Source organism: Pseudophryne corroboree, chromosome 10 (genome assembly GCF_028390025.1).
Source record: "Pseudophryne corroboree isolate aPseCor3 chromosome 10, aPseCor3.hap2, whole genome shotgun sequence".
NCBI lineage: Eukaryota > Metazoa > Chordata > Amphibia > Anura > Myobatrachidae > Pseudophryne > Pseudophryne corroboree.
This window is the reverse complement of record NC_086453.1, coordinates 219,484,985-219,500,181: the sequence shown is the minus strand read 5'-3', so window position 1 is coordinate 219,500,181 and position 15,197 is coordinate 219,484,985. Positions and strand designations below refer to the sequence as shown.

Here is a 15,197-nt window from a genome sequence, read left to right as displayed (position 1 = left end):
ATTACATTATATTTTATGCTGTATAAGGGCTACAATTATGCACATATTTCCCCATAGATTTCCTGTACTCGAGTGCAGATAATGTCTGTTCGTGTTATACTGTATAGGGCAGCCCACAAAGTGAGCTTCACTACCCAACACAGTTTTCAACTTACTAAACAAATACACATAGAAAACTATTTCTAAGTCATATTTTTGCATTTAAACACTTTTTCAAATTGTTGGTCAAGTAGTCACACTGCTTACTGTATATGACTAGAAGTACAATACGTCCATAGGTTCTGATCTCTGAATACTGTTTACTGGGAAGGCAGTGTTAGACAGCCCACTGCAATGCTAAGTAAATCACAGTGGGCCCCTCTACTTAGGAGGTGCAGTGTCCAGACTGTGCAATTTCTGCCAGCCCAGCACCCTTAAAACTAAAAGTGTCACAATGTAATGGTCACCTTAAATCTGCAAAGCGGTCAGTAAGCAGCCAGAGGAAAGAAGAGAAGCTGTGCAAACAGCATCTGCCAACTGTAACGCATGGAAAAACGTGCAATGAGAGTTCAGCAGTTCATGGCCAACTGAATCTGCCCCTAAAATAATTGAGGACTTACCAGGTGGAAAATAAAAATGGCATTCCAAATAAATTGTGGGGAACCCTCAAAGATGGGCTGGATTTTTGCAGTTGTGAATATTACAGTGCCCTGGGTAGAATAGGAGTAGTGGAGGGGTGGGGGTATTACAGTGGGCTAGGGGGGTGTGGAGAGGTCAAAATATTACACTGTGCTAAGAAAGTTACAAATACTTGCTTGCCAATAACAACGTTGGGTAGGTTACAATGAAAAGAGAAATATATTGCTGATGACACTGATAATGCATTCAGCAATGGCTGGTGACACTGATAATGCAGACAACTGACATACCGACAACTATTTTCCCTCTTGGGGTGTCCACGACACCCCTGGAGGGACATTAAATAGCACGGCACACGCAGCGCGCCACCGTACCCGCACGTGCCTGCAGCTTGGCGAGCACAGCGAGCCCGCAAGGGACACTTTTGCGCTCGCCCTGCTGCCAGTATACCGGCGATCGGGAACCCGGTGTTGGTATGCCGAGCACCGGCATACCATAGTAGACCCAAGCGAATTTGTGTTATTTTTTTTTTTTCTTCAATATTTTAAATGTACTGCCATTGGTCATACAAAGTATTATTATATTTTATGATTGTCACCAGGAAAGCTTTTTATATGACGACAGGAATAACACTCATTCTGCAGCTCCATTATCGTAGATAAGAGGATTGACATATGTATTCTCATAAATGTCACGACAGATAAATTCATAAGGGTTTGATGCATTTAAAAGGAGTATATATTTTTTTCTCTCTGTGAAACATATTAAATGGGCCTGATTGTGAGTTCAAATGCAAATGGATCCCGCAGACATCGACACACGCTGCAGAAAGCAATAGCAGACTGTACTCCTGCCATAGCATGCATACGTACAACTTGGGGTGTGCGAGTGGTGCCGTCGCACAGGGGTATGGGTCGCTGGATAGACACAACTTAGATCGACCATGGAAAGTCGACATGCATTAGGTCGACAGGGACAATAGGTCGACATTTACTAAGTCGACAGGTCAAAAAGTCGACATGAGGTTTTTGACTGTTTTTTGGTGTCGTTTTCTCCGTAAAGTGAGGGGAGCCCAAATTAGTGCACCGTGTCCCCTCACATGGATCGCTTCGCTTGGCACATATTACGGTTCCAATCGTAGTCCACGTGGATCGTTACGTATGGATTTTTTTTTTTATAAAAAACTCATGTCGACCTTTTGACCTGTCGACCATGTCGACCTAATGCATGTGGATCCTAATGGCATTGTTGACCTAAGTTGTGTCGACCCAACGACCGTAACCCGCGCATCCATTGGACACTCCATGTCGCACCCTGCAGTCTGTGCAGGGCTGCACTTCCTGGTACTGGGGGCCCAAGCCCCTCTGCATGATGTCATGTGCTCGTAGGCCGCACAAGGCGCACTGTCACACCGCCGACATACACAGATGGAGACTACAAGCACTTATGTACTGATCTGACTTTTGACAGATCACTCTTTTCATTAAGTGGGCATTCCTGGCAGGGCCGGATTAAGCCTTCAGGGGGCCTGGGGTACTTTAGATAGTGGGGCCCTCTTATCAAAACTAACCCCCCTGGTTATGTCCATTGTGTGTGTGCCTGCTCCTCCCGCTACAGCAATTTGCTGTACCCACATCCAGAGGCAGATTTAGACCATCAGCGTAGGTCCCCCCTCCCTCAACTGCATGCAATTTCACACACACACACACACACACACACACACACACACACACACACACACACACTGACCCCATAGCTGCACACACACTGCCTTACTGACATGGACACCTCTTACTGACAGATACCACTTACTGACATGTCACAGACACATCTTACTGATACAAACACTGACACACACACACTTAATGACACAGACACTGGGTCTTAAGTTATAGAGTAAGACATTGCTACTAAGCAATTACCAAGTTATAGGGTAAGACATTGCTACTAAGCAATTCCCAAGTTGTAGAGTAAGACATTGCTACTAAGCAATTCCCAAGTTATAGGCTAAGACATTGCTACTAAGCAATTACCAAGTTATAGGGTAAGACATTGCTACTAAGCAATTCCCAAGTTATAGGGTAAGACATTGCTACTAAGCAATTCCCAAGTTGTAGGGTAAGACATTGCTACTAAGCAATTCCCAAGTTATAGGGTAAGACATTGCTACTAAGCAATTCCCAAGTTATAGGGTAAGACATTGCTACTAAGCAATTCCGTTTTTATATAACAACAATTTCTTAACAGACCAGTTTAAAAGGAAAAAAGAATATTAAAAGCGTATGATGCACAGAACTTTATGTTCACTTTCTGGAGAATCACCCTTTGGGATCATTTTCTGGGTTTGCAACAGAGGCTGTATGTAAAAGGGGAGACTTCAAAAAAAGTATATTTGTTTCTGTGATTTTAATAATTCAATATGTGAGAAACAAAACAATACATATTTTACGTAGACAAAATCCACAAGGATTAGGGGGTCAGGATACGGTCGTTAGGTCGACACAGCTTATGTCGACATGGTCAATAGGTCAAAAGGTCGACATGGGTTTTTCACATGGTTTTTTTTTTTGGGGGGGGGGGGGATTTTTCCATACTTGACGATCCACGTGGACTACGATCATAACAGTAACCTATGATGAGCGAAGCGAGCCATGTGAGGGGACACGTTACAATAATTGGGGTTCCCTATCACTTTATGAAGAAAACGACACCAAAAACAGTCCAAAAACTCATGTCGGCCTTTTCACCTGTCAACCTAATACCCATGTCGACCTATTGCATGTCGACATAATGCCCACGTCGACCTTCAGTGGTCGGCCTAATGACTGTTGACTAAGTTAAGTCGACCCATGGACCTATACCCAGGGGGTCTATGTACTAAGCCTTGGAGAGAGATAAAGTGGACGGAGATAAAGTACCAACCAATCAGCTCCTAACTGCAATTTTACATGCTGTGTTTGAAAATGACAGGTGGTACTTTATCTATGTCTACTTTCGCTCTCTCAAAGTCTCATGACCAGTACACACAGGGTGATGGACCCAGAGATGTGTGCTGAGTGATCTATCACAGACCGCTCAGCACACATCTCTCCCCCGCTCAGCACACAGGGGGTCATTCCGGCCCGTTCGCACGCTGCTGTTTGTCGCAGCGGTACGAACGGGTCGGTTCTGCGCATGCGCGGCGGCCACATTGTGCAGGCGACGCCACTAATGACAAAAGCGGTCACAGCGGCGACCCCAAGAAGATTGAGAGGAGGAAGGCGTTCCAGGGGGTCAAAACTGACCATTTTCGGGAGTGGTTCGGCGAACACAGGCGTGTCCAGGTGTTTGGAGGGCGGATGTCTGACGTCAATTCTGGGACCTGCATCGCTGGATCGATCGCACAGGGTAAGTAACTCTTACCCTGGTCTTCTTTTACAGGAAACTTTTTCTGCATAGCAAGGCTGCACAAGCGCTCGCAGCCCTGCTATGCAGATATACACTCCCCCATAGGCGGCGTCTAGTTGAACGCACGTAGCAACTTTGTGCTGCCCGTGCGATCAACTCGGAATGACCCCCACAGCGCAATGTGTGCTGAGTGATGATGGGGGGGGGGGGGGCACTCATTTCACCCAGCGGTGAAATGAGCGATGTGCTGCGTTGTGCCAGGCCAATCTAGCACCCACGATCGCTGTGGGGCATACACACGGAAAGAACCGTGCTTAACGTCTAAGCCACAGGTTCTCAAACTCGGTCCTCGGGGGCACACACAGTGCATGTTTTGCAGGTAACCCAGCAGGTGCACAGGTGTATTAATTACTCACTGACACATTTTAAAAGGTCCACAGGTGGAGCTAATTATTTCACTTGTGATTCTGTGAGGAGACCTGCAAAACATGCACTGTGTGTGCCCCCGAGGACCGAGTTTGAGAACCTCTGGTCTAAGCAATCTAGTCAGATTGCTTAGAATTTAAGCACAGATCTTTCTGTGTGTACCCCCCTTTAGTACATAGAACCCTAAAAGTCCCCAGGCAATGCTGGCCAGAGAGTTATGCTCTGAACCAGCAGATTTTAAGCCCTTTTCGCCCACAACAGCTCAGCTTTTTATAGATGTTCTAGTTAAGATAAGAGTGTATTAATTATTGCTTGAATCTTTGGAAAAGAACCACAAGAGCTACTTATGATTTCACATATGGTTCTTACGAAGAACTTTTTAGAAGACATCTGGAAAGAATGCAATGTTGGCAGGAGCAGTGTTACCAGATCAGCCATGTAAATCTCCACACATGTCAAATGGCAATGAGTTTGCTGCATGCATATACCAATGTCCTGACGACAGGTAGTATAAGAAGAAATACTGTAGCACTCTCGGGACTTACTAATGTAACAATATATTCTGGTAAGTCAACATTCCAGTTTATCATAGTAATAGACATTTCTGAATATAGTGTGTGTGTGTGTGTGTGTGTGTGTGTGTGTGTGTGTGTGTGTGTGTGTATATATATATATATATATATATATATATATACACAGTGATTGCACTTACACGCTATAGCGCATCCTTTATCCCAAAATTACAATGGAGGATCCACTTTCACAAAATGATGGGGTTCCAGGGAATGCGCTCTGCAACCATTGCAGCTTTTATGTGACTGACCCACCATCCTAATAGTGAACACTTTTGTCCCAACTGCTGGGAGGTATGCCATGTACCTGTGAGTCGGTACTTCTCGTGTGCTAGCTTTGCAACTAACAGGGTGTGGCCACACCCCTGCAGGGGGACCCCGGAAAGTTACTGTACCGAGGCCCAGGATTTCTCTTGGCAGCCCTGACCCTAACTGCTGTGCAACCATGCAGTACCAGTCATTCATGGGTTTCTGGAGCATTACATTCACAGCCACTGAGGACACAAAGAAATTACAATGTGCTGCAGCATACATAAAACTACTGCACAATTCTACTCTATCAGAATTCAGCAAAGTAAGTTAAAATAACACAGCACAATTGTGTAAAAATACATATACACAAACAAATATTAAATATATTTACCATACTATCCCTTTAAACCAGGACACTCAAGAATCACACAGGCTCTGTGACTGATTGAAACCAGATGTGCTGCATGCAGACTTGAAATCAGACAGCTACAGGACTTGTGTAATTCATGAGTGTCCTGGTTTCAAGGAATAGCATGGTAATATATATATATATATATATATATATATATATATATATATATATATATATATATATATAAATATAAAGCTGCCAGTTGTCCCTACTTTCCAGGGACAGAGCCAGTAAAGACCAAGCCTAGAAAATATTTGTCCCATTTTGTAGTGCATGACCAGGGGATTGTAGTTCTCCGAGGTCCACCGAGGCGGACACAGAATGTACCTCACTGAATTTGCCTCCTACAACACGACAGTCATAGTGAGGTCCGATTTCCCCAGGGTAAAGAAATCTGCTTCCAAGTACCCATCAATAACTTAATTTCCAGATGTACATATTACTGTGGTCTTATATGGCCTATACCTGTCTAGTCACAGTAAAGGTGACTTTGAATGTAACACAACACATTGTTTATGGGAATGATTTGTGCTTATGTTCTTACCTTCACTGCAAATACGCTTTTTAACTCTCATCAAACCAATGCACATAGTATATTGAACCATGCTTCTCTGTAAATGGAAGCCTGTAGGCCCACCACCAGCATTTTCCCCCAATCACCATGTGGGCAGCTGCTGACCTCACTGGGAGGGAGTAGAGGTAGTTAAAGTGACAGTGATACAGATATATAGGAATATACATGTAGCAGGGTAAATACTGGCTGCTTTTACATGTAGCACACAACTGCTGGACAGCTTTATTTTTATACTGCAGTTTAGATTTGAGTCTGGACACTCCCCACCCAAATCTAACTATCTCTACACATTTTACATCTGCCCCACTTGCAGTGCAACAAGGTTTAACCAAGATGCAAAGTTACTTGTCTTTTTTATTTGCTCCCAACACAGAATTAGCTCCCTAGGCGTCGGAATGGGTGGGGCAAGGGGGCAGCTCGCCCCCCTCAAAACATGAGAGGCACCGACATACAGGAGGAACGATGTGTGGTCAGCTGAAAGATCACACATCACAACCTCTGAGTATTGCACTGTGCAGGGATTGAGCACTATGGGGTCTATTCATGAAGCAGAGAAAAGCCCTGTTTTGCGGTAAACGGGGCTTTTCTCTGCTTACCGCAATTCACAGAGCCGGTTACCGTGGAGAAGTCACTGACTTCTCCAGCGGTACCCCCGCTCTGTGCCTGAATCGCATCACCATACCTTTGTATGGTGAGTGCGATTCATGAAGGTGCGGAAAGCTCTGCTTTCCGCTTCTCCATGGAGTTCAGGTTACGCCGTCAGAAGATGGCGAACCTGAACTGCGGTGCGGAGACGTCAGGGAAGCTCAATGCTTCCCTGATCGCTGCTCTGCACCTCGCGCTGGCTCCGCCCCCCGACCTCCCAGCAACCACTGCGGCCTGCCGGGAGGTCATCAAGCTGCGCATGCGCAAAGGGACCCGTCGCTGGACCCCGCGCATCGCAGAGAGGGACCGCCGGAGAAGACGTCACCGTGGGAGCCCCAGACACCGCAGCGCATCGTCGGAAGGGTAAGTATACATGAATTGCTACTTATCACGGCTATACATCGCATCGATGCGATGTATAGTGATAAGTAGCAATTATGATTTCGTTTTGTACATGAATAGACCCCTCAGTGAGCAACAGCAGCAGTGTATGCAGCCCCTCCTGCTTCCAGGCCAAGTTCACCGGGGCAGCGCTCCACCCCCCTCCCCTTACCAGGCTCGGCTCCTGGTCCCAAAGCAGCGCCACGATTCACAGGAGATTAGGGGGCGTGGCCTAATGCCGGAGAGTGCCCTCCTCCATGAGAGACATGTGGTTGTGCTGTGTGCTCAGATTAGTGTCTCTCCTGCTCGCTTCACTCTCTCTTGCTCCTCCTCTCTTCTTTCTTTCACTAATACTCTCTCTCCTCTTGCTCCTCTCTCCCTAACACTCTCTCTTGCTCCTCCCATCTCTCTCTCTCTCTCTCTCTCTCTCTCTCCCTAACACCCTCTCCCTCTTGCTCCTCTCTCTCTCTCTCTGACACCCTCTTTGTTTCTCTCTCACTCCTTTCGCTCTCTCCTGCTCCCCTAAGGGGAATTGAAGTGGCAGGGGATGGGGGAATGTGTGAGTGCTGGGTCGAGGTGGGGGTTGGGGGGGGGGGTAAAGGGATATGTGCGCACTGGGCCCCAATATTTCTATTGCTGAGCCTGCTAGCTCCCCGGAGGTCCCGGTGGCCAGTGTCATCTACACGATGGTGCTTGCTGGCGCAATGCTGCAGTCCCAGGATCCTCCTTCCCCCATCGCAGCGCCTCCGGCTTCCATCTACATGGTGCGTCCTCCTCCCCACAGTGGTGCTGCCTCCTTTTCATCCTCATAGTACCCCCTTCTTCCTGGTAGCTCCACAACCGGGGCGCCAAAGTGAGGATCTCTCTTGCCCCCCCTAACCTTTAAATGTTCTGACGCCCCTTCTAGGTAGGGATGGCCATCTGTGTGTCCTCCATCAATGGTTGCCATCAATGGGTGAAAAAAACATGCAGGAGCAATCAATGGTCTTATACTATGCAATGCCGTACTATCGATCGTTTTAGCATCGATGGTTCATGCATGCACTGAAGAGTCTTGTCCTGCACTAATATCACAGATGATGAGCGGTACATGTTCGCTCTGCGCATGTGCAGCAGTGGCTGGTGCTGGACAGCAAGAGTAGAGAATAACTACTGTTTATGAGTGATCCAGAGCCCATTGCAGGACTGGAATGCTGACTGACAGCTGAGTCCAGCTTGTCAAGTCACTGAGGTGGGCCAGCCTAGCTCCATCACACACTGATTAAGTTGTTGTATTGTATGTGTGTAAGCCGGACTTGGAGCCATAGGTGGTGTGTGGCACAGGGATGCTGACTGACAGCCCAGTAGCTCTGCGCTGCAGTGCAGTTGCAGCAGAGCACTCTGTCTGCAGTGCAAGTGTGAACAGAAAACCATTGGGCCCATGGCTACCATTGATTAAGGGAAACCATCTGGATCTCTGCAATCAATGGTAAATCCAGTGCCCATCATTTAGCGATGGCCATCTCTACCTGTTATGCCTCTTGTGGAGTGGTGCATAGGCATTTTTACTGGTTACAGATTATGGTAATGATATCAAATTAAGAGGTGGTGAGGGGCATGTAAATGAGGCACACAGCCATTTCCAGGGACAAGGAGGGAGATAGCAGGCTCAGTATGATAAGTGAGGCAGCTCTCAGTAGAGAAGGAGGGAGATGGCAGGCACGGTAAGGTAAGGGGGGACAGCTGTCAACAGTGGGTAAGGAGGGAGATTGTAGGCTCAGCAACCAGATTATACTGTAGTGATCATTTTCTAGAATATATAAGAAACATGATGGCAAGACTATGACTGGTTTCTATAGGCAACATTTCCACTTTTCCTTTTCGGAAGAATTGATAACTATGGGTGTATTTATTAACATTATTTTAGTACCACCTAAATGTATTAAAGGGCATTTGGAGCCGTTTTCATGAAAAACGGCTCCAAACCCTTTTTCCACATTTTTTTAGTAACCCACATCGCGTTCCCCATACTTGTAATGGGAAATGTGATGAGGCCAAATTTACAAAAAAAAATGTGAAAAAATACCGCAGTGTGCCCTGTGATAATCTCGCCAGCTCAGGCTGGTGAGTTCACAGGGCGGCACTGCGATAAGCACCCTTTTGCCCAGCTTTCTCTGCCCCTGAGCGGGGACCCAAGCTGATCACAGTGTTAAAAAAAAAAAGTAAAAAAACCCCAAAACATGCTCACCTGTCCAGGGAGCCGGTCCGCGCTGCTCTGGTGAGCGCTGCCGGGCGCCGGGTCCCCCATATGCTGCAATGTGACCCCGGTGCAGTAAAGTGACACTGCAAAACAGCAGCGCACTTTACAGCACCGGGGGTCACAGCGCAGGAGAAGGACCCGGCGCCTGGCAGCCTCCTGAAGCAGCGCGGACCGGCTCCCTGGACAGGTGAGTATATTATCCTGCTTGGGAGGGTCCGTGGGCGGCGGCGGTAGCGGCGATGTCGTCAGTGGCGGCGCATGTGAAGCAGGACATCGGGGTATTTTTTACGATAAATACCCCGATGATGCTGCGAAGAGGCAACACAGGGACAGAGCTCGACCACAAGCTCTGTTCCTGCATGCGACAATTGATACATCCCTGCGATGTAATCAATTATCGTAGTGCGAGTCTGGGCGATTTTATCACCTGTCATCCGCATCCTGGATGCGGATGGTGATAAATATGCCCCTATGAAAATTGCTTTCTTACATGTTAATTAATATTCTATTTAAAAAAATATGATTTTTTTGTATATTTTTTGTAACATAGACATTCTGATCTGAAAATGGAACATCCAAAAAGCCAAGGCCAGCCTGTCTCACTGAGCACCACTACGGCCGCCATCTCTGACAATCACTATACTCTGCTCCTGGATGACATCAAATTCATGGGTGCAGCAAGCATGTTATAATGGGGATTGTAGTAAACCAAGATTCACCGAGACAGTGCCATGTGTGATGTGCCCGGGGGCATCTGCTTAGCAGCAAAGTGTCCTTGAAAATCATGTTAAGAGTTTGCCAACTATATACTTTTTAATAGTATTTGATTCATGAGTCTTTAACTCTTGCAACCCTTTGCAGGCACTGTACCGTAAATATGTGGGTACGAGTTCAGAAGGGTAAGCTATGACTTGTACTATTATTTGTATCACCCTTTCCGCTCATATGCTCTGTATATTCATATCACATCCACATTTTAAAATCATTTCATGAAAGGATCTTTTCCATTAGTAATATTTTTTTCTTTAGGAATAGACAAATGTATTCATCTCCCTGAGTACCAAATGGGGAATAACTATTCATTGTCATTGAGGTTATAATTTTTCCCTCCTTATATCATTAATATAAAGTACTGTGGTGAGAGATTCTCAGCGTGCAGTCTGGAAGGAACTTATTATTGTACCCCACATACTATGTAATGCACAACCCTTCTATGCATTCAGAACCTACAGCAGCCTAAGGGCTATATTCAATAAGAGTCGGAAACTGCCGTCTTGTCGGAAAGACGGCAGTTTCCGACTGGAATAGGTTGGAAGGGGTTCCGACCTATTCAATAGGGGCACATTTTTTCCGACAAGTCGGGAAACCCGACTTGTCAGAAAGCAGGTGGATCGGCGGAATAGACGCCGATCCGCCTGCTGCTGTCGGAAACGGGGCCAAATCCGACAGGTTTTGGCCCCCTATCCGACAAACTCAATCTGACTTGAAAACAAGTCGAATTGAGGTGAGGAGACGGGGAGCGGTGCGGCGAGCTACGGGGATGATGGTACCTGCAGTGCCTCCTCCGCCGCTGCACAGATCACTCCCGCTGCCAGCTCCGGCCGCCGCTGGAAGCTCCCCCGCCGGCCGCCGCACACTGCCCCCCCGCCGGTCGCCAGCATACTGGCGCCAGGAGCCCGACCGCCGGCTTACCGACAGTGTGGCGAGCGCAAATGAGCCCCTTGCAGGCTCGCTGCGCTCGCCACGCTACGGGTATGGTGGCGCGCTACGTGAGCCACACTATTTTATTCTCCCTCCAGGGGGGTCGAAATGCCCACGGATCCCATGTATGCCAGCTTACTACCCATGCACCATGGGATAAAATCGGCTTCTGCGCATGCGCCAGATCATTCATCCATGCACAGATGGATACTGCTAGTGCATACTGATCGACCACATCACATTATCTGTTCGGATCACATTAACTGCTAAAAGGGCATGTCTGGGCAGTAATTGGGCAGAGACTGTGTCATCACATGGGACTCTTAATCTTGTAGGAGTGTCGCTGTATTGTGGATGTGCACGAGTACTTCAGTGCTCACATGCGGATGGAGATAGAACGTCTGTTTCAGCCGGAACTCTGCACCCAGCATGGGTCTGGGGTAAGTCCAGTACTAATGAAGACTGCTATGGACAGGCTCGGACTGGCCCACAGGGGTACAGGGGAAACCACCGGTAGGCCCCACTGGCTGGGGGGGCCTCCTCCTCTGGGGATCAGGTTCTAGACTGTGCACTTGAATTATACATTATACATATGTTACCTTATACTGCACAGGATTATGATGTATTCTCTACAGTACATTGCTGTCATTAATCTGGCACATTATCATGCATGCACTAGCATTAATTACTATTAGTGATGAGCGGGTTCGGATCCTCGGGATCCGAACACGCCCGAACTTCACCTTTTTTTTCACGGGTCCGAGCAACTCGGATCCTCCTGCCTTGCTCAGTTAACACGAGGGCGCCCGAACGTCATCATCCCGCGGTCGGATTCTCGCGAGATTCGTATTCTATATAAGGAGCCGCGTGTCGCCGCCATTTTTCAATCGTGCATTGGAGATGATCGTGAGAGGACGTGGCTGGCGTCCTCTCAGTTTCTATGTTCAGTGGGCTGCAAATTGTGCTGCAAATATCTGTGCTCAGTGTGCTGCAAATATCTGTGCTCAGTGTGCTGCAAGTGCAAATATCTACGTTCTCTGCCTGAAAAACGCTCCATATCTGACTGTGCTCAGTGTGCTGCAAATATCTGTGCTCAGTGTGCTAATTGCTTTATTGTGGGGACTGGGGACCAGCAGTATTATATAGTAGGAGGACAGTGCAGAGTTTTGCTGACCAGTGACCACCAGTATTACACGTTCTCTGCCAGAAAAACGCTCCATATCTGTGCTGCATTGTAGTATATAGTAGGAGGACAGTGCAGAATTTTGCTGACCACCAGTATAACTATATATATATATATAGCAGTATGGTACAGTAGTCCACTGCTCTACCTACCTCTGTGTCGTCAAGTATACTATCCATCCATACCTGTGGTGCATTTCAGTTTTGCACAGTTTGCTGACCACCAGTATATACTATATAGCAGTGCGGTACAGAAGGCCACTGCTCTACCTACCTCTGTGTCGTCAAGTATACTATCCATCCATACCTGTGGTGCATTTCAGTTTTGCACAGTTTGCTGACCACCAGTATAACTATATATATAGCAGTGCGGTACAGTAGTCCACTGCTCTACCTACCTCTGTGTCGTCAAGTATACTATCCATCCATACCTGTGGTGCATTTCAGTTTTGCACAGTTTGCTGACCACCAGTATATACTATATAGCAGTACGGTACAGAAGGACACTGCTCTACCTACCTCTGTGTCGTCAAGTATACTATCCATCCATACCTGTGATGCATTTCAATTTTGCACAGTTTGCTGACCACCAGTATAATTATATATATATATATATAGCAGTACGGTACAGTAGTCCACTGCTCTACCTACCTCTGTGTCGTCAAGTATACTATCCATCCATACCTGTGGTGCATTTCAGTTTTGCACAGTTTGCTGACCACCAGTATATACTATATAGCATTACGGTACAGAAGGATACTGCTCTACCTACCTCTGTGTCGTCAAGTATACTATCCATCCATACCTGTGGTGCATTTCAGTTTTGCACAGTTTGCTGACCACCAGTATAACTATATATATATATAGCAGTACGGTACAGTAGTCCACTGCTCTACCTACCTCTGTGTCGTCAAGTATACTATCCATCCATACCTGTGGTGCATTTCAGTTTTGCACAGTTTGCTGACCACCAGTATATACTATATAGCAGTACGGTACAGAAGGACACTGCTCTACCTACCTCTGTGTCGTCAAGTATACTATCCATCCATACCTGTGGTGCATTTCAGTTTTGCACAGTTTGCTGACCACCAGTATATACTATATAGCAGTACGGTACAGAAGGCCACTGCTCTACCTACCTCTGTGTCGTCAAGTATACTATCCATCCATACCCGTGGTGCATTTCAGTTTTGCACAGTTTGCTGACCACCAGTATAACTATATATATATAGCAGTGCGGTACAGTAGTCCACTGCTCTACCTACCTCTGTGTCGTCAAGTATACTATCCATCCATACCTGTGGTGCATTTCAGTTTTGCACAGTTTGCTGACCACCAGTATATACTATATAGCAGTATGGTACAGAAGGACACTGATCTACCTACCTCTGTGTCGTCAAGTATACTATCCATCCATACCTGTGGTGCATTTCAGTTTTGCACAGTTTGCTGACCACCAGTATAACTATATATATATATATATATATATATATATATATATATATATATATAGCAGTACGGTACAGTAGTCCACTGCTCTACCTACCTCTGTGTCGTCAAGTATACTATCCATCCATACCTGTGGTGCATTTCAGTTTTGCACAGTTTGCTGACCACCAGTATATACTATATAGCAGTACGGTACAGAAGGATACTGCTCTACCTACCTCTGTGTCGTCAAGTATACTATTCATCCATACCTGTGGTGCATTTCAGTTTTGCACAGTTTGCTGACCACCAGTATAACTATATATATATATATAGCAGTACGGTACAGTAGTCCACTGCTCTACCTACCTCTGTGTCGTCAAGTATACTATCCATCCCTGTGGTGCATTTCAGTCTTGCACAGTTTGCTGACCACCAGTATATACTATATAGCAGTACGGTACAGAAGGACACTGCTCTACCTACCTCTGTGTCGTCAAGTATACTATCCGTCCATACCTGTGGTGCATTTCAGTTTTGCACAGTTTGCTGACCACCAGTATAACTATATATATATATATATATATATATATAGCAGTACGGTACAGTAGTCCACTGCTCTACCTACCTCTGTGTCGTCAAGTATACTATCCATCCATACCTGTGATGCATTTCAGTTTTGCACAGTTTGCTGACCACCAGTATATACTATATAGCAGTACGGTACAGAAGGACACTGCTCTACCTACCTCTGTGTCGTCAAGTATACTATCCATCCATACCTGTGGTGCATTTCAGTTTTGCATAGTTTGCTGACCACCAGTATAACTATATATATAGCAGTACGGTACAGTAGTCCACTGCTCTACCTACCTCTGTGTCGTCAAGTATACTATCCATCCATACCTGTGGTGCATTTCAGTTTTGCACAGTTTGCTGACCACCAGTATATACTATATAGCAGTACGGTACAGAAGGCCACTGCTCTACCTACCTCTGTGTCGTCAAGTATACTATCCATCCATACCTGTGGTGCATTTCAGTTCTGCACAGTTTGCTGACCACCAGTATAACTATATATATATATATATATATATATATATAGCAGTACAGTACAGTAGTCCACTGCTCTACCTACCTCTGTGTCGTCAAGTATACTATCCATCCATACCTGTGGTGCATTTCAGTTTTGCACAGTTTGCTGACCACCAGTATAACTATATATACATAGCAGTACGGTACAGTAGTCCACTGCTCTACCTACATCTGTGTCGTCAAGTATACTATCCATCCATACCTGTGGTGCATTTCAGTTTTGCGCAGTATATATATAGTAGGCCATTGCTATTGATATATTAATGGCATATAATTCCACAC

At 46.2% G+C, this 15,197-nt stretch overlaps 1 protein-coding gene across 5 annotated transcripts in view; it reads right to left on the bottom strand.

Annotated features, from left to right (window-relative positions):
- The window catches only part of PLCH2 (phospholipase C eta 2), a 1,361,647-nt gene that overhangs the window by 544,676 nt on the left and 801,774 nt on the right, over positions 1-15,197 (bottom strand). Inside the window, exon 1 of one of the 5 annotated variants that reach the window (XM_063943085.1) lies at positions 6,212-6,343. The exons of the other annotated variants lie outside the window; for them this stretch is intronic. Coding sequence (XP_063799155.1) covers positions 6,212-6,272 — 61 coding nt within the window. The 5' untranslated portion in view covers positions 6,273-6,343. Of the gene's footprint in view, positions 1-6,211; positions 6,344-15,197 lie in introns of those variants that run through there. 5 annotated transcript variants of the gene reach the window in all.